The 19768-nt window shown below is 36.7% G+C and overlaps 3 protein-coding genes across 4 annotated transcripts in view; all 3 read right to left on the bottom strand.

Annotated features, from left to right (window-relative positions):
- LOC148726552 (uncharacterized) overlaps positions 1-12219 on the bottom strand; it is a 104803-nt gene extending 92584 nt beyond the window's left edge. The window contains exons 1-2 of the mRNA XM_088726534.1: positions 11655-12219; positions 6714-6778 (exon numbers count right to left, since the gene is read on the bottom strand). Of these exons, the coding sequence (XP_088582660.1) occupies positions 6714-6778; positions 11655-11788 (199 nt within the window). The 5' untranslated portion in view covers positions 11789-12219. The remainder of the gene's footprint in view (positions 1-6713; positions 6779-11654) is intronic.
- On the bottom strand, positions 646-11729 carry LOC148726553 (RYamide receptor-like). Of its 2 annotated transcripts, XM_088726550.1 has the most exons (4): positions 11655-11728; positions 6714-6778; positions 4939-5000; positions 646-2188 (listed from the first exon to the last, which is right to left on the bottom strand). In XM_088726550.1, exon 4 carries the CDS (start codon positions 2149-2151, stop codon positions 1093-1095), a length of 1059 nt encoding a protein of 352 aa, XP_088582676.1. In that variant the 5' UTR covers positions 2152-2188; positions 4939-5000; positions 6714-6778; positions 11655-11728; the 3' UTR covers positions 646-1092. The 2 variants fall into 2 exon arrangements, with proteins under 2 accessions (XP_088582676.1, XP_088582675.1); XM_088726549.1 differs by lacking the exon at positions 4939-5000 and having other exon boundaries at positions 11655-11729.
- Positions 12220-12366: 147 nt separating the features above from the next.
- Positions 12367-19768, bottom strand: part of LOC148726550 (uncharacterized) — a 10571-nt gene continuing 3169 nt past the window's right edge. Inside the window, exons 3-9 of the mRNA XM_088726539.1 lie at positions 18464-18622; positions 17723-17850; positions 16247-16346; positions 15958-16058; positions 14859-15019; positions 13640-13780; positions 12367-12973 (exon numbers count right to left, since the gene is read on the bottom strand). Coding sequence (XP_088582665.1) covers positions 12861-12973; positions 13640-13780; positions 14859-15019; positions 15958-16058; positions 16247-16346; positions 17723-17850; positions 18464-18622 — 903 coding nt within the window. The 3' untranslated portion in view covers positions 12367-12860. The remainder of the gene's footprint in view (positions 12974-13639; positions 13781-14858; positions 15020-15957; positions 16059-16246; positions 16347-17722; positions 17851-18463; positions 18623-19768) is intronic.

Genomic DNA, 19768 nt, shown 5'->3' with positions numbered 1-19768 from the left:
AGAGTTAAAAAGCTTGTTTAAAAAGATGTTTTTTAATGTCGTTTAAAAATGTCTATCGAACTATTGGATCTTAGTTCAAGTGGGATAGAATTCCATAGTCTCGGTGCCACCACAGCAAACACTCTCTCTGCATATGTTTTCAGTCTAGCTTTCGGGGTCCCCAGAAGGTGTTGAGTGGACAATCTTAATTTCCGTTCAGAGGTGTGGTACTTTAGTAATTCACTGATGTAGGAAGGCGCTGTTCCATTGAGAGCTTTGTAGACCAGTAGGAGAATTTTAAAAACTATAAGGTAACGGACAGGTAGCCAGTGAAGCTGTTTGAGGACGTGGGCTATATGATCAAATTTCCTGGTATGTGTAATCATTAACAGACCCCCCCATCCCATTCAATGTTGGCTAAAAGTTCATAGAATCACAACACAACATTGTTTTAGGGTAGAGAGGACAAAATGGTTAACTTAACCAAGGGTAAAAGAGATAAAATTGAAGTAATAGGGGGTTGAAAAGATCAATATGTCCACAACTTTGTTTCCAATTGAAGGTACTATTTTTGCTTTAGAACTGCTATGTTCTCTTCTGCCTTCTTTTACCAATATATCATCATCTACCTTGCAATATTTTCTATCAAAAGGACTCATAAACAAGTTTTCATCACTCACAAGGATAACTCTATTCTGAGCTATTTTTTGCTATCTCTACAAAGTGCTTTTTCATTGCCATTTTTTACGTGCTATTCATGTGGCTTATTGAAGCCTTGCCAACGACATCAGGCTTTTAATTAATTCCTAAAAGTGATCTTCTCAATACGACCGGCTTAATGAATTAAACTATGTACTGTAATGATGAAACGAATCAGTCCAGCGTAATTATCAATTTGTGCTATGTTCTTAGACAAGACACCTTTCATCTCGCCTCCCTCGAGTCTTGATTATAAGTGGAGACTAAGTAACCACTCGGCGCGTATGTAACTTCTGCAATTTATGTAGTAGTTGAACCGCACAACTGCTCTTGATGGCGATTCAATAAGGAAACTTTTAACATGTACATAAAGAACCAAGTCTGTGTTCCCTATTCATGCACTGCAAGCAGCAGTCAAACACGGGTTGTACGAAATATCTCCTCACCGAAGGTCACGTTTCCATCGCGAATCAAGTTTGATTCTTGTCTTTCTCCTTTAAGTGACACCAACCCTCTATTGCTGACGCGTGACCTTGCCCTTAATCGGCTAGTGAGATTCAAAGCCTCGAATTGACTTTTTTGATAGGAAAAACTGAATTTTCTCTTGTTTTGCAACAGATTTCGTAGGGCGGACCAGAAGTCGCGTTTGAAAAACGTGTAGAGTAGAGGGTTGGCGAAAGATGTAATGTAGCGAATGACTATGAATGCTTCTAAGACAAAATCGAAATCTCCTATTTCTATGGCAACTAAAAGCATGGCGATAAAATAAGGAAACCAACAGCATGCAAATATGATGGCCATGGCTGCGAAAACCAAGATGCACTTCCGGTCACTTTTGTTTTTCTTCTGCTTCCGCAGCTTATTGCTCTCTACCGAAGATGGTCGCTGTCTTTTAGTAATCACTCTGAACATGGCTATGAATGCATAAACCATAAATACGTACGGAAAAAGGAACACTGCAACAAGACAAACCGCAGTGTGAATGATGCGATAACTTTTAGATGTTCCATTATCATGCCAAGCAAGAGGAATGACAGCAAAAACCGTAGAAATGATCCACACTCCGAGCACTATTTTTAAAACCAATCTCTTGGTCACCACGTAGTGTTTCAGGGGGCTAACAGCTGCCAAGTACTTGAGCGCAGTAACAACCAGTATGTGATAAGAACCTGAAACCGCCAGCAATGTGTGCGAAGCGTATGTCCCATAGTGCAATTCTTTTGGAAAAGTCTTAAAGCTATAAGCAATGAAGTATGGAATGGCGAAAGCGCCAGTACTGAAGTCACAAATTGCCAGGCTAAGAAGCACATAGTTTGAGGAAGTGCGGAGACGGGGACATCGGTAAAACAAGACAAACACGAGTCCATTAGCCACAACTATTGCTATGGCAATTGGAAGTAATTTGCTCAAGGCCTTGACTCCATCGTCGGACTGTTGCTGAGGCGACTTTGAAGTTACATTGCTGTTATTCATTTTTACTTCTGTTGAACGACGAATGAAGATGAAATCACTGAAAGAGAAAAAGAAAACAACGTTAACGAAAGATATGTGATTATTTTCTGTGAGTACAAAGGGTAAATTAGTTTTTTTGCAGTACAAATGAGCGTATTTCATTAATTGACTACAGTAGGTGAGATCAGTGTAATTCGCGATCTAAATCGAAATACTAGTATTGATGCAAAAATAAAAACTCATGATTTTATAATTTTCAGGTCATCGTGAAACCTGATGCAATTTCCCATGGTTGGAACCTCCATTGTCAAGTGGAATTCTGCGTTCTTGTGCTTACCAGGTAACCCGGAAGTGAACAGAGACAACGTTTTTGGTGTTCGAAACTACTTAGTTAAAGTATGTTTTCATCCCAGGGAACGCTTTCGTATCATTACGGTCACCTGGGAATTCCCTAGAGAGACCGATGAAAGACTTGTTCAGTGCCCCCTGTCCATGAAAGCTGATTAATATTCTCTTGGAACACCTGCAAGCCCTAGCTTTCCTCGGTATGTTGCCCATACCTTGGTAACAGATTAAACTCGTTTACATTCCATGTTCAATATTCCGAGAATATAGATGGGATTACTAAAGCTCAATAAACCATTTTCTTACCAATGAAAACAGCAGTCATTTACCTCAGAGAATTATTAATCTTGTCTTAAATTGTTGATTATGAAAAACAAACGTGCACGTGCATATTCCAGAAGTTAATTTTCTTTTCTTTTTTTTTTTTGTACTTGTTATTTTCAGTTGCTTTATTTATTTGTTTCGTTTGGTTTGCTTTTGTGTTGCAGCGGTAAAATAAACAATTCACTGTGCAAATGGCAGAGTTTCTTGTACAGCATACCTATAAAATCCAATCAGCGCAAACACATCCCTATCACTGTATTTGCTTCAAAGAACAAACTCTGCCAAATAACAACCTGTCAGCTGTTTCCTTCGTTACTATCGTTACATCTCGTTCGTGGTGCTGCGTTATTAGTTATCGATCTCTCGTTGCCTTGTTTCAAATTATACTTTTCATCTTGATCTTATTATTCTTTAAGAACAAAGCATAAAATTGGCATTCAACTATAAATGGCAAACAAAATTTGAATAAAGAAAAATATATCTACAGTCTGTCATGAGCTCAGAACAGAGAAACAATTCTGAGTTCCCACGATAAGGCGAACTTCAGACTGTCGGATTCCGCGTTCCGATCACGATGCTTCACTATTGAGCTTCGAAATACTCTATGGTGCGTGAAGTTCTTATTTTGTTCATACATATAGGTGACAGGCGTCCCAGCTCATGCTTCAAGCATCACTGTTGTTGAAAGCTTCATGTAGTTTTATAGAATAGAAAAAATGGCAAATTTTGAGCTCAGTAAAAGAATACTTCTAAAATATTTTAAATGTGAAGGTAACTTCAATTTTGTGGATTTGTGGTCTTATAATGTACCCTTTTAGCAGTGTATGTCAAGGGACACGTGCAGTTGAAAATACGTTTCCATATATACAATTAAAAACCAGCAACAATGACGTTTGAATGGAAAGCATCCAGAAACGCAGAATCAATTCTGTATTCGGATACACATGTCAATGCCTTCAAATGATTAACCCAGGATCAAATGAATATGTGGGTAGTGGGTCGGTTCGCTGTAATTGGTGCGTTTTTGGCTCCCAATCATGTGAGTATTATTCAGTCGTCAGAAAGCTGAAACCGTCAAGGACCACAAGCTGTGCTTCTTGATTCTGTGTATTCTTGCCTCGGGAATTTCAATTTCACTTTCATTGTCAATATAATTTGAGTAAAATGTTAAATGACTGACTCATATATCTTCCAGTGTAGTGAATTGGTAAAAAAGCTTTGCGTACAAAATCTATCCATTTTTTATGTATTTTGTACCTCTGTATATTTGTCCTGATTATTGCTGCATTTTTTAATTAAAGCGAGCTATACATTTTGAAAGAAGGGCTGAATCTTGATAGCCTTGAAAACGAAACACGTTTGCTATGTCCAAAGGGAGGTGAGATATGTTGAGGTAACGAAAACTGAGTTAAAGAAAGTAAAAACCTACAATTACAACAGTAACCGAGTGCCATGAGAACGAAAGAAAACAAAGTAAGAGGAAAATAAGATAACTTGAACGAGCGATGAAACTTAACATATACATGTGAATTCTTGCCGAACTTGGCGCTTTCAAGCATATCAGCCCCTCTAATTAACATTTGCGGAAATGGCAGTCTGAAAAGATTCAGACTTTGATGACTCAATTTGAGACTACCCGCATACTTCTAATTCCTATGGTTAGTATGTCATACACCGATTACAATATTGTCATATGCATGATGTTAAAAGCGATTTACTTTGGAAATACTGGAGATCTAGAACCAAAATCTCACGCGGAGATGAAGCATCGATTGGGAAACGTAGTCATTCCAATGCCTTTTCCGGTATTTTCATGTTAGTTTCAGTTTGAGGTTGAAACTGTCCTCGCGGGGCGTCGTCCATATGCGGGCCTTGTTTATCAGCTCGGATCCATAACCTCAATTAGTTAACTCAAGGCTTGTACAGTTATTGGGTTGTTGGCTCGTTGAGTCTCCCAGCGAATTTATCAAATCAATCCAAGAATGTTCTAGAATCGAATAAAATTCAATTGTCTTTGGATGTCGCTTGTGGGATGCATGGCCAGTCTATGCTGTTTAAAGTGAAATGTTTCACAAATTGCCGACTGCGCCAAAAAATATCAATAATAAAAGCTGTCTAAAATATACTCAACAATCCTACCTGCCTATATTGAAGGTTTTTCAACAATGAAGACGAACACAGTTTTTCCCCTGGCAGGCAAACTACATCAGCGCATGAAAAAAGGGGAAAAATCATTTATTTCGGCTCTCGGAGTCTTTCACGCGATCATTCGACTGATATAGATAGTATTGCTCAAAGTTGAAAACCTTTTCTTCACATTGACTACATGTGTAGCTACCTGAGATAATAATAACTATTCAAATCAGCGTTTCAATTGATCACTATAACAATATATATATATTTTAAAAGGGGTTTTTGATGAAAGCGGCTCAGCGTAATTACGCTAGGTTTTTTTTCCGCTTTTGTTTTGTTATCGACTTGCACGCCCTTTTCTTGATTTTTTTTTTTTTTTTTTGCTATTTTTTTGTTTCTGTTCCGAGCGGTGAAATTAATATCCCCATAACAAAATGAAGTTCTTTGTAATGATAGATCACCTTTAACACGATTCATTAAATGTCAAGGAATGGTCGATGAAATGGTGATATTCTGTCAACTGGCCAGAGTTGGATTTTTCATCGATTTCTTTGTTTGATGCGTCAAGCCGGCTTTCTGCTTAATATGTATGTGATATTGTCCAACAAACAACTGTGCACATGCTGCAATATTTTAGCATGAGTTTTCTCTTGGTAATCTTCTTTCTTTTTTTCCTTGGTGAGCCATTTGACAGTGCACATCAGTGTAAAGATTTTGTGTAGGTATTGCCTGGGAGTTATAATCTTTAATTTCCCTGCTCTCGTTTGAATGCTTAAACTTCCAGCTTTGATAAGCCACGTTCTTCATGATTTTCTTTGAATTTTGAAGCCATATCTTGGCATTCTTATAAAGCTCATCATCAATAAATTTATTGTATCCCACTTTTGATTGTTTTAGTTGTTCCAGTTTTTTATAAAATTGTTCTTTATCAGCACACAAAGCCATGCATTAGATGCTCAGTCCAATTTGGACCCAACTGAGCATGCTCCAGTTTTACATCAATTAACATTTTGGCCAAGTTGGAGCAAAAATAAATGATAATGAAAGATATGACAAAGGTTGACCACTGAATTGTTGGTAGTCAAGTGGATAAGACGATTGGACAACAAATCTGGAGGTTGAAGGGTCAACCCTGGATAAAAACTTAACTAGATTTAGGTTAATTAATTAAAGTAAAATTATAAATTATCGGTAGGCAATATGTAGGGGGGTAGTCTGAAAATGTTAGCATGATAGGGGAGGGATGAAATGGGAAATGTGGTCAAGGGGGTGCAAGGGAGAATAAGGGAGGGAAAGGCTAAGAAAACTGCAGAAGGGATTTTTTTGTATTTTTCAAGAACCCTCCTGAAAACCATGCCCCTATTTTTTCCCATACCTCATCATTGACCACTTTCATAAATGGCTGCCGAATTAATATTCTTTTGTTTAAATTTAAATTAGCCTTTCTGGCCTCGTTCTCCAGTTCAAAATTCAAAAAAATACATTATCTCAAGCGAGGCTAGTGAGGCTAATTTGAATTTAAACAAAAGAATATCAATCCAGCAGCCATTTATGAAAGTGGTGCATTAAATCCTTTTTCGACAGTTGATTGTAAAGTAAGCTGGTTAAAAAAGTTTACTAAGTTAAAAATAAAACTAACTAAAAAATATTCTGACTGCAACTTAGCCAAATATTCAGAATCAAAACAGGAATAAATTGTTCCCAACAAATAAATTATAAAAACTAACACAATATAGGCAAGTTGAAAAAAGAGACAAAAAAAGCAGTTTAAGTCTTCCTACCTTGTATAAAGTCTCTTACAAGGTTCCAAAAAATGATCCTTGAATCATGGATAATGCCAAAAAGTCTAAATAGAACAGCAAAAGAACAAATATTCATCATATATGAAAGAAAATGACAGCCACAAATAAAGATATTTGAAGGTGCTGTAAGGTTATAAGTGTTAAATATAATTACTATAAGCAATACTATATAAACATCAGAATTCATTTGGAGTTTAAAAAAATTCCCAAGATTCACATCAGCTGACAAAGATCCAAAACTTGCATCAGAATGAAGCAGTTGCATCTTGTAATGGTCATACTAATGGTAAAAAACCTTCTGTTGAATGCTTCAGTGCATCTTTTGTAAAAGGAGAAAAGGACCCTTCACAAAAACAGGCTGTAATTACATGTATTGAGAAAAAGGATCAAGATTGTCATGACCTTCAAAACTGGAGGCCAATTTCCCTTTTGAATGTTAATACAAAGATAGACTCAAAAGGTATTACAGAAAGAATGAAAAGTCTATTGCCTAAATTAATACATTGATATAATTCAATCCGGATATATCCTGGGCAGAAATATCAGTGAGTATACGCTCAATTCTTGATAAATAGACTTCACCAAAGCTAAGAAATTACCAGGAATTTTACTTTTCATTGGCTTTGAGAAAGCATTCAACAGTTTGGAATGGACTCTTCTTGAAAAATGTTGGAATCAATTTGGTTTAAGGCCTGAGTTCATGAGATGGGTCAATATTTTCTATAGGGATATTCAAAGTTGTATTATAAATGATGGCCTTTGCTTTCCCTACTTTAGGATAAAGCGTGGAGATGGGTTATTAAAGGAGGACCCCCTCTCCCCCTACCACTTTGTCACTGCAGTTAAAACTCTAGCAATTGCTATACAAAACGAAGACAATATTAAAGGAATAAAAATAAACTATTTTAAAACTAAACTGCTGCAGTTCACTGATGACACAACTGTTGTTTTATCAGATTTAGATTCTGCACGAGCTTTGTTTGTATTGCTTGATTGCTTTGAGAATGTTTCTGGACTAAAAAATCAATGTTAATTGTCAAAACAGATTAGCAATATGGATCAGCTCCCTCCAAAACTGTGAAAATTAGCAACATGAAGTCAAATGGAAAACTTGCATAAAGTTTTAAGGAATTGTTATTACGTATGATGTACAGAAACTGGTTGAGGAAAGCTTTATGTAATTAAGTGCGACTCCCACTAAAAGCGGTCCACTCGACTTCCTGTCCAAGAAAAATTTTCCTTAATTTTTTCCCTATGAAAAGGGTTTAGGCCACATATTTCAAAAATAGTTTGGCTGTTTTCTAATTCTCTTTTTTTGCTTCGCCACAAGCGAAAATTGACTTTTGGCTAGACCACCCGTGTAGACAACCATCGAAAGTGTAAATCTCACTGCTTTTGTCGAGCGCGGTGCGACTGCAGTAGTGTAGCTAGCGGAATTTTCTCTTGCTTCAAGTTACGAGCTATATTCAGTTAGCTTCACTAGAAATTATATTCATACCAGCGTGATCAGAAGAGACCCTTCCTTTCGACCTTAATTTGCATATCAAAAATTAACCAATTTAAAACAAAGAATTCTCAAAATGCAGGCGTAAATCGGGCTAAAAAGACATATCGGAGGATAGTTTATACACCAAGGAGGTTACCGATTATCTCAAACCCGTGGGTATCTCTCTAGCTTTCATCCACCATCATCTTGAAAACAACGCAAATCAATGTCTTTATTTAATCGCGCACTTGTCAAAGCTCATTTGCATAACTCTGAAAATGACCCATGGTATGTCTTTCACCGTTCAAACTTCATTTGTTTATCATCAACGTAAAGTGTTTTAGGTTTTCCTTACAAATGGATGGAAAATAAATTGCGAGTCATCCTAAAACGTTGCCTAAACATAATCAGTCGTAATGCTTTTAAAAAAGCATAACCACTGTAAACAAAGTAAACAAACGTATATGAGCACGATCCTTCGCAGTAAAGCACTATTTGAGCAATAGTGAAAATCAGACCTGAAAAAAATTTCAGGCCTGTACGGGATTCGAACCACTGACCTCTGCGATACTAGTGCAGCGCTCTACCAATTGAGCTAACAAGCCAACTGGGAGTAGGCCATCAAATTAATTCGACATAAACCCGTGGATGATAAATCAAACAACAACAAACATATGAAACATATGTGTGAACTGCGTTTATGAGACGTATATGAGCACGATCCTTCGCAGTAAAGCACTATTTGAGCAATAGTGAAAATCAGACCTGAAAAAAATTTCAGGCCTGTACGGGATTCGAACCACTGACCTCTGCGATACTAGTGCAGCGCTCTACCAATTGAGCTAACAAGCCAACTGGGAGTAGGCCATCAAATTAATTCGACATAAACCCGTGGATGATAAATCAAACAACAACAAACATATGAAACATATGTGTGAACTGCGGTTATGAGACGTATATGAGCACGATCCTTCGCAGTAAAGCACTATTTGAGCAATAGTGAAAATCAGACCTGAAAAAAATTTCAGGCCTGTACGGGATTCGAACCACTGACCTCTGCGATACTAACCGCAGTTCAGACATATGTTTCATATGTTTGTTGTTGTTTGATTTATCATCCACGGGTTTATGTCGAATTAATTTGATGGCCTACTCCCGGTTGGCTTGTTAGCTCAATTGGTAGAGCGCTGCACTAGTATCGCAGAGGTCAGTGGTTCGAATCCCGTACAGGCCTGAAATTTCTTTTTTTTCAGGTCTGATTTTCACTATTGCTCAAATAGTGCTTTAGTGTGAAGGATCGTGCTCATATACGTCTCATAACCGCAGTTCACACATATGTTTCATATGTTTGTTGTTGTTTAAAGTAAACAAAGTAAACAAAGGCGATCGGAAGACGCTTCCTCGATAATTTTCCTTAAATCAGGTCAATAGCCACCTACAGAGTGGAGACATACTTTGCAGCTTAAAAAGGACACACAAACATGTGTTAAAATTTTCACAGGTTTTTCAGGGGATTTTTCATGTCTTTTTCATGACATTGAGACTATGAAAATGCCATTGATTTAACCATGAAAATCCTGCAAAAAATCTGTGAATTTATCATGAATAATTTCACAAGACTTTCACGGGTTTTGATAATTTCATAGTGTGAAAAACACCTATACAGTCGACTCCCGATAACTCGAACCTTCAAAGGAAATTGAAAAAGGTTCAAGTTATTGGGAGTTCGAGTTATCGGAATTTGAGAAAAAATGACTGGAAATAAGTGGAAAAAAGGTGTTAAATGTTTTTCTTTATATGCACTAGTGTACATTTTAATAAAATTTTATTGCAGTATAGAGAAGCCGAGTGAAAAAAAAGACAATACATCTCTAAATTACTGTATAAATCGGAATGTAACGTAATGTGAAAAATATAACAAAGGAATGCAGCGAGGAGAGGTCCAGTAACTGCGAACCATACAGGTTTTTTTAAGAGAACAATGTCGGGCTATTGGTACAAATAACCTCATGCGATTTAAAAAGGACTTAGGAAGCAACACTATGCGAAAACCAGCGGACTTGAACTGAACTGACACGTTTTGTGTAATGTAAAAGAAAGGAAACAGTTCACACGGCTGCCTCAAAATAAATTTAAGGTTTTGGACAACAGTGTTTTGACTTGTCACGTATCGACAGACATGGTTCGAGTTGTCGAGGGTAAAATTATATTGAAAATGACCTGAAGGGAAACGAAAATTGGTTTGAGTTAGCGGGAGTTTCAAGTTATCGAAGGTTCGAGTTACCAATGGTAAAATTACAGTGAATGTACGACGGAAATCCATGAGAAATCGATTTTGGTTCGAGTTAGCGTGAGGTTCAAGTTAGCGAGGGTTTGAGTTATCGGGAGTCGACTGTATTTCAAATCGAATAAAACGAATTTTTTAAAGTGGAAGATTTTTGAGGAAACAATTTTAACAAATAATTTAAACAAGGCTATTATTAAAGTGCACCTAAACCCAAAAATTTTTTTTCGCCTAACGAAATAAGCTTATTTTTTGGAGTATTTCTGAGCAAAAATTTTTTAATTTGGTCAAATCTTTAATTTTCTAAGCCCAGTCAAAATACAGAAAATCAGCCGCCATCTTGCCCCACGACCGAGTTAAAAGAGGAATGGCTCTAGCGGGTAATGTGACGTTAAATCGAGAACACGAAAGTCTGCATTTCACACATTTTCACTTGTTTGGGAAGGTTGTCGCCGATATTGTCCGAAATATGTCGATTAGGTGTGTTGTATGAGGAATGTATGAAGCGCGATACCCTCTTGCAAATTTCGCACGTTGTTAAATCCTTCTATAAGATGATAAATCAAACACAAAGAATATATGAAAGACATAAATTAATTAATTTTTGACATAAACCCGAAAGATGATAAATCAAACACAAAGAAATTAGAATATATGAAAGACATAATTATATAATCTTATGCACGATCATACGTATCACGATCATACGTATCACGATCATACGTATCACGATCATACGTATCACGATCATACGTATGATGTACGATCATACGATCATACGTGCATCATACGTATCTAATACCGCAGTTCAAAATATATGAACTTCATATATTCATTGTATCTGGTTTATCATCACGAGTTTATTACGAATCAACTTAACGGCCTGCTCCCAGTTGGCTTGTTAGCTCAATTGGTAGAGCGCTGCACTAGTATCGCAGAGGTCAGTGGTTCGAATCCCGAACAGGCCTAACTTTTTTCAGGTCCGATTTTCGCTATTGCATAAATAGCGCTCTCTACTGCGAGGATCGTGCATCATACGTATAGTCACAAGTCTGTTGACCTCCCTCTAAAGTTGGACAATGACGGAACTAAGTAAAATAGCGATAGAATGTTTCATTTAAGGCTCGAATTGTACAAAAAGTTTCCTTGCCTTTCATTTACTAAAGCCACTGTGTACCAAAGTATCATCGCATCGTGGAAATGCTTCCAGACCGCGTACCAAACAACATACCGACGGTCAATCGGTTCACGTAACACCCACAAGTTATGCATGCATGTCATCATAAGCAATTTCCATGATAAAAAAATTTAGTCACAGCTGCTGCTTTTCCGCGAACTCTTTTTTTTTTTTTTTGCAAATCTTCGTAAGGGTGTAAACTGCCGTGAATATAGAGTAAAGAAAACATTACAGACAACAATAATGATATCTAATGATGGAATACCGAGTCACTTAACACTTAACTTAACTCTGGTACACTTTGCCACTATACTTAAACTCTGGTACCTAACTTTAACTCTAGATGCAATCATAATCGTAGGAGTTTTAATTAGCTCTCTACCAAATACTCAGCGACAACATTGTCACGAAACCCGAAACAAAAACCTTAGAAACAAGACTGGATATTCACATTCTGGTTTAGTTGGACTGAGAGAGCAAAGGCTTGAAGAAGAGTAAAGAAATAGAACTTGCTATGTCATCGAAGACAAAATTGATTCCTTAGAGACATCAATTTTGTCAAAGTCCTCTTTGTGCTATAACGAAAACTCGGAATCCAAACGTTGCCCCAAGGAACTGTATTACTTACCAAAATTTGCATTTTCAAATTTGATACAAAAATAGAACTTGCGGACTGAAAAACAGATACAATTTTGGCTTTTGTTTTATTGGTGTAAAATTAGAGATAGAACAAAACATGAAATTTAAAAACTAAAATCTTGATGCTTTAACGCGAATATATTTTCAAAGTCAATTTTCATCATTTGTTCGTTTCTGTCCAATGACTTGTTGTTTTTGTCTTCAATATGCAAACTCATGAGAACTTGGTAATGGAATATTTCCCTCTGATGGTTTGACAAGTCCACGCGATGCTGTTATTTCCTCGTTTATGGCTAATTTTACTGACTGACGCCGTAGGAGAATGTAGGCACGTCTTGACTATCTCTCTTATACCGGCCACGCAGAATTTTATTAGTTCCCAGTCTTTGTCAAACGGCCGAGTGGTTCGAAAGAGTCTAGTACTATCCATGAAAGGAGACGATGAAAAGGACGAAGGAAAATCTTTCCACATGTGCACCTCTCGAACGCTTCCCCTTACCAATAACTTTAGGAGGAGAGACAACTGGGAATGAGTCAGCCTCAGAAGGGCATGGGATCATTGGCGCTTTCCCAGCAGACAACGTCATTTGTACCCACTACAGGGCGAGTGACTAACGGATCCATTCTTCCATCATACAAACCGAACACACCTCCTGTTAGAAAGTAAGACGCACCAAATCAGACTTGAGCACAACTCGCAAGGACACTGTTGCAAATCAAGGCCCGGTTGTTCGAAGGCCGATTAGAGCTAACACAGAGTTAAATAATTTTCAATCCAGGTTTCTATAATTCTCCATTCAAGAACCTTTTTGGGATTATTTCGTCTACTCTTTTTAGAGCATCAAGTCATCAAATTGTAGAAAGAAAGAATTATACTGAATTTTCATGTAAAGCTTTTAGATCTAACATTAAATACCCCACTAAGCCTTGGTTAACCTAGCTTTGAACAACCCCGCCCAGGTCTCGTTATTTTCAAAGGATTGGCAACACCGAACATACCAATGTCTATCACTCGTGGATGCTGTCGTACCCAGCCTTCCATCAAATATATCCATCCCCTCGATTAATTATGATACATCTAACACGAAGTTTTGGTGTATAGTAACGCTTAGTATTTTTACGAGTTGTAACATATTTTGACGAGCCCGCAGGGCTACAACTTCCCAACCACGCATGAGCAGAATATCATTTGCAGGGATAGACGTGGCTCGAAAGTACTACTTATTGGAAACCATTACTTGCAAGGCGTGTAGGCTCTTGGCCAAAGAAATGGAATGACGCTTATTTTCCAAATGATAACGTCTATAAATTGTACTCACCAGTATGAATATAAAGTATTCTACGACCCTTAAATCTCTCAGGGTTGCTTTTCATCTCGTGTAACATCCCTCTGATGGCTTTGACGTTGTACACTGGGTCCACCATTATTCCAGTTGTTCTGGATATCTCCAAAATGTCCTCTTTATTAACATAGAATGATAAAGAGCCAGTTATTGAAACCGCGTCTTATACTATCTTCAGTGTAGCCGAACCTTGTATCTGAACTTTATTTCTTGTGAACAGTGTCAAAAGGGCAGAAAGCTAACAGTGAAAAGATACTTATTAAATTAAATCAACCCTCTCATAGAGTATACCTGAGGCCCGTAACTTGCGTAAGACCGCGGTTTGGGTTCCTTGAGGTTTTTAGGCAGCTAATTCACCATGTTAATGGTTAGGAAAATTTAAATCATATTTCTATTCAGTAATGAAGCAATTTCAAATGCAATCTATAATTATAAGCAATTATAACAATGATTGATTTTATTAATCATTATTGTTGTTTTACACGAATCAATAAGGTGAGCTAACTTTCTGCATTTTAACTTTATATTTGCACTGGGATAAATTAACAGCCAAAGAGCATTCTGAAATCAATTTTTGCATGTTTGGTATAAAGAAAGGAAGAGAAAGTAGTTAGATGCATAACTTTTGTTTGTTCTCATGTTTTGTGAAGGTTGTTTACCAATAGATAGAAACAACTCTTTTCGACTTGCATGTCACTTAATCAAGTACCAAAATAAGCGAGTTATCATGTAATATATTATGTGGTAGACTACAAGCAGTCCCTGCTTTTCAGCAAAAACCCTCGCAAAAGTCAAAGAGAATCAGTGAAAAAAATTGAAAATAAACTAATGCACTGCAGGGAGCTCCCTACAGTGGGCTTGGATCAATGTTATCTTAATTATATATATTTTTCCTATTTTTAAAAAATATCTTTTTTGACAATTTGACAATCCTGTGACCATAATCAATTAAGATTACAATAGAGAAATTAACAAGGGGAGGACTCTTTTTATCCATTTATTTATTTATTTCCACAGTTGCAACAGTTACAATACTTTTATCAACAATTAGTTGTTGAAGAATGAATGAAGTTTGGTTTAAAACAGATTAATTTTTTTTTTAATTCGTCCAACAGACTTCACCAACAAGGAGGAACTGCCCATAGATTAATTATGAAGAAACCAAATTCTGCAAATTCTTTGAGTCAACACTCACCTAACTCTTCTTCAGTGGATCTGCCATATCCCTTTCCTTTGTATCCATCAATAATATCAATTAATTCTTCTGCTTGAATATCTAGTCCACCTATCTGAAGGTCTTCATTGATTTTCTGGTAAAAATATTCTGCATCATCACACACATTGACTGCATGACACCTTTAAACAAATGACAGTGATGTTGGTGTTACTTATTAAAAATAAAGGTCTGAATTAGTTTCCAGTGTTCAAAGAAAAAATAAGGGCAAGAAGCACAATTTCTTCAATTTATGTCTTTAGCACAATATAGATAAGCAGTGCAGTTGCAGAAATCTTTTACCAGCCTAAAGGTTGAGCATAAAGCTTTTAAACCATGTTCCCCAGCATGAAATGGTTTGTCAGCAGTTCCTTAAAGGTGATCAAGTAGATAATTTAAACTATAACAAAATTCTCGAACATGATCGATTATCACCAGCCCAATTTAAGTACTAATAGGACACTGTACACATCATGCTTGTAACTGGACATGGTAACTAAGGGCAGTTGACGTGTCATGCATGTGTTTGTGGACAGCATGCATGATGTGAGAGCACTGTTGTCACACATTTTGCCAAATTGAATGGTTCTTTCTTATGAAAAATTTTAACTGATGTTTAGTTTCTTTCTCAAATTTTGTCGTAGTTTTCATTCACACAGGACTTTGTGTTAACATTTACAAATCCAACTCCTACTTTGTCGTCATCTGACTTCATTAAGCACTCATTAATGATTACAGACCGAACTCACTCATTCACTTGGGGCTCCACTTTAATTGGGCCCTGTATGTACTTATTAAATAAAACCCTCTTAATGAACATAAGCAATAGTAGGAGTGTGGCCATAAATATCTGGAGAGCCCTCCAGATGGTCTCGTGAGATGCAAACAGCATGAAGAAAGACAAAGAGCACTGGCCAAATGATAAAATCCTTATTGAATGGCCAGATTGGAAAAGATTTGGCTCTCGCCCATAGTTAACAGAATAGCCAGAGAGAGGTCTCTATTTTATGACTTTATTTCCTTGTCCAGCTCTCATGCAAAGTCAATAAAGAAAATATCAATATTTTTATAATGCTTATACTTGAGTTTTGATCCTGTTAAATAGTTTGCAATGGCAATCCCTGAAGCACTTCCACCACTGCCAACTGTTATGACAATGTCATCAAAATTCTCCAGCACATTCTGAAACAAATCAAGCCAACATTTTGACAGATACCCAATCTATACTTGTTTAACAAACATGCCTCTGTGCGGTCAATCTCAAAATACATTTGCGACTCTTGACAAGAAATGCATTCAATAAGTGCACAACACAGAAGAAGCTTATCATTTACCAAATGAATATAATCAAAGAAGGACAATTGAATTACCTGATCTATCATTTCTTGAAAGGCTGTTAGGTAACCAAACATTCCCATGTATGAAGAGCCTCCAACTTCAATCAGATAAGCTGACGAACCCTGTTTCTTCCTGAAAAAAAAAAGAGTAAAAAAGTCAGCGAGAAAGAACTTCAAGGAAAATCCACCTACACACATCTGCAGACATGATTGTGGGGTTTTCATCCAAAAACATAGAGGCAGGTGAAGCAGGTAAGTAGGTTTGAGCAAATTGAGGATAACATTCTTCAAGTCTGAGTCAAAAATAACTTAGCCTATCTAAATTTAGTTTGAGTATCCTCCAATATCCACAGCCTTCTTTCCTCACTGTCTATCATAATACCAACTCTCTGGGGTTTTCTTAGAGTTTCCCAAAATCATACTACAAAACAGAACCTATCAAGTTCATGTGTGAAGGCTGATAGTTTCGAAAGAAACGATTTGGGGCTGTGTTGGTGGGGGTAACGAAGTTCATATGTGGTTTATGAAACCTCTTGGATGGTGAGAAATTTGGACTCACTTTAAAATGTCCAAGTTAACTGGGTGTTTTAACGGTTAAGAGAGACCAGCGTCTAATTTCTCCAAACAATATCACCCCAGTTTCCAAATTAAGGTCATGAGAAAAAAGGTTCAAATGATCATCGATTAAAGAATGTCTTGCTTGTTCATCAAATTCTCCTTGTCAGCACCTTAGGAAATGTATAGTGAACAGTAAGGAGAACATGTATACTGATCTTATATATATCTTATTAACTGTTTTACTTAATATTCATCTCTTTTTTTTTTATCTGTTTATTTTCTATCCCAAAAATTATCAATCTAGTTGTAATTTGCTCATTCATTCTAGACTATTGATATCCACATGCTTTCGGATTGTGACAGGAGACTAGGACAAGGCAGTAATGTAACAAACTGAGGGGAGGAGGGGTGGGGCCCAATCCAGTATTAAACATACTCAGATTTCTGATATTGAGATCAGTGCCTTAGAAAGGTCGCATTGTTGATTTGACTCAAATTCAATCCCTTTAAGTCTAAGAGAAATCAACTTGAATGCCAATAGCAGTTCCTGTAATATTTTTGTTTGGCTTAATGTTTTTGAAGACACCCCAAGGTGACCACCTTATTATTTATTAATCAGTTTAATCCTCAGAGTTGGTTCAATTTGACTAAAATATCCCAGAACAAGAGGAACTTGTTTCTACAAAACTTTCAAGCAAGTTCTGCCTGTGGAATCTAAAATATGCAGTCAATTCCACTCAAAACTGTAAAAAAGGCTGCAACACAAATTTCTTCTAAAGAATTTCAATATTTTCATCTCAATTATGAGCTGGCTGGTTACCCTGCCTAAGTGGCAGCTCTCTCTAAATTAAAGCCTACTGCCAGTTTGAGTTAGAAGATCAATATTTGCACCCAAGGTGGTGCCAAATCTCTAGTTTATACAGTTCTCTGACCTTTAATTTTTTTACTTACAATTTTTCAGACATTTTCTCCATCATTTGTTTAAGGCCAGATTTGTACTGAAGCTGAGGGACAACAATAATTTGACTTCCCACCAATTTGTTTAAAAACAGGTTTCCTTTACAACCAATATCTGTGGTCTGTATGGAGAAAAAAAGAAAAATTTTGTCAAGCTTCTTAGAATCAAGCTCGCCCAGAAATTTCAATAAGAGTTTATAAGTAACTGTCTAAAACAGCAGTCACCATCTTTGTGAAGCAAAATTGGTGCCTTTTTTCTCTGAAATGAGCAACATTAGAATAAAGATTAAACTGTGCGCCATTAGCTGCCTTCTATGGAGATTTTGTTGTCTTCATCAAATGTTATTGAAACCCCTACTCAACTGCTGTATGTTACAATGAAGGGTAAATTGTGTCTCCTCATTAGAAATCAGTGCAATCATTACGATAAGTATCATTATCATCACCATCACTATTCAATCCCTTGGAACTATGGGTGTCTGAGTCCACTATTTAAAGTAACATGAGGATCTTCTATGTAACAAACAGATTCCATGTTGCTACATGTCTGTTCAGTTACTGCGATAGATCACAGGAGCACCATTCCTTGTCTAATCAATCCTTGGCTAATCAAATCTATGTGAAATCTTTTGTTGTTAATCACTAGTTATGCTGAGGGGTAGTCACAGATCTTTGATAGACACCACAAACTGCTTAGAAAACATCTGCATTAATTAGAGTGAATCAAACACATGCCTGTTCAGGACTTCTTAAGAACAGGTAACAATCCAAACCAAGTTGTCTTGCAGCAACTGCAGTGCTTCTGCAATGATTGGACTGGATTCCACCACATGTGAAGATTGTATCACACTCCCGAACCAGGGCATCAGCTAACAAAAACTCCAGCTTGCGAACCTAAAACAAAATTGCCATAGCTTGATGAGGTGAGCATCATTTAAGATTACTCAGTGGTTGAGGGTGAACTTTAACCCTCTTAACACCCAAACATCAGTATATGTACATTCTCCATACTGTTCTCTATACATTTTCCTAAGGTACGGACAAGGAGAATTTGTTTAACAATCAAGAGCTTCTTTAGTTGATGATCATTTTCTTTACTCTCATGACCTTAATGTGTGTTCCAGGCATGATATTGTAAGAAGAATTTAGATACAAGTCACTCTTAGCATTCAAAGGGTAAAAAAAAGAAAAAGGTAAGATACTTTGACATTTAAAGGGGTGGCCAGAGGTACAGTGTAAAATCTAACAATTCCAAAGCAATACTTACAGTCATTTCACGTTAGTCAGATTATTACAACAATTAATCCGCGTCAAAACTAATTGACATATCATGTTTGAAGCATCCTTAATTTGTGTGAAGAATACCAGTCCTGTTTCTACCACACTCTAAATAATAATAATAATATATAATAATAATAATAATAATGATAATAATAAAATATTTATATAGCGCACAATCCACTATTTGTCCATGGCACTTTACATCAATAAGTTAAAAATTATCTAAAAATGAAAAGAGTTAAAAAGCTTGTTTAAAAAGATGTTTTTTAATGTCGTTTAAAAATGTCTATCAAACTACTGGATCTTAGTTCAAGTGGGATTGATTTCCATAGTCTCGGTGACACCACAGCAAACACTCTCTCTCCATATGTTTTCAGTCTAGCTTTCGGGGTCGCCAGAAGGTGTTGAGAGGACAATCTTAATTTCCGTTCAGAGGTGTGGTACTTTAGTAATTCACTGATGTAGGAAGGCGCTGTTCCATTGAGAGCTTTGTAGACCAGTAGGAGAATTTTAAAAACTATATGGTAACGGACAGGTAGCCAGTGAAGCTGTTTGAGGACAGGGGCTATATGATCAAATTTCCTGGTATGTGTAAATCATTAACAGACCCCCCCATCCCATTCAATGTTGGCTAAAAGTTCATACAATCACAACACAACATTGTTTTGGGGTAGAGAGGACAAAATGGTTAACTTAACCAAGGGTAAAAGAGATAAAATTGAAGTAATAGGGGGTTGAAAAGATCAATATCTCCACAAC

This window comes from Stylophora pistillata, chromosome 7 (assembly GCF_964205215.1).
Source record: "Stylophora pistillata chromosome 7, jaStyPist1.2, whole genome shotgun sequence".
Classification (NCBI taxonomy): Eukaryota; Metazoa; Cnidaria; class Anthozoa; order Scleractinia; family Pocilloporidae; genus Stylophora; species Stylophora pistillata.
Note: the sequence above shows the minus strand (reverse complement) of the source record. Positions and strands in the feature narration are given on the sequence as shown.

Coding starts and splice junctions, on each gene's coding strand:
- LOC148726553 (XM_088726549.1), bottom strand. CDS start 2,151: ATGAATAACAGCAATGTAACTTCAAAGTCGCCTCAGCAACAGTCCGAC.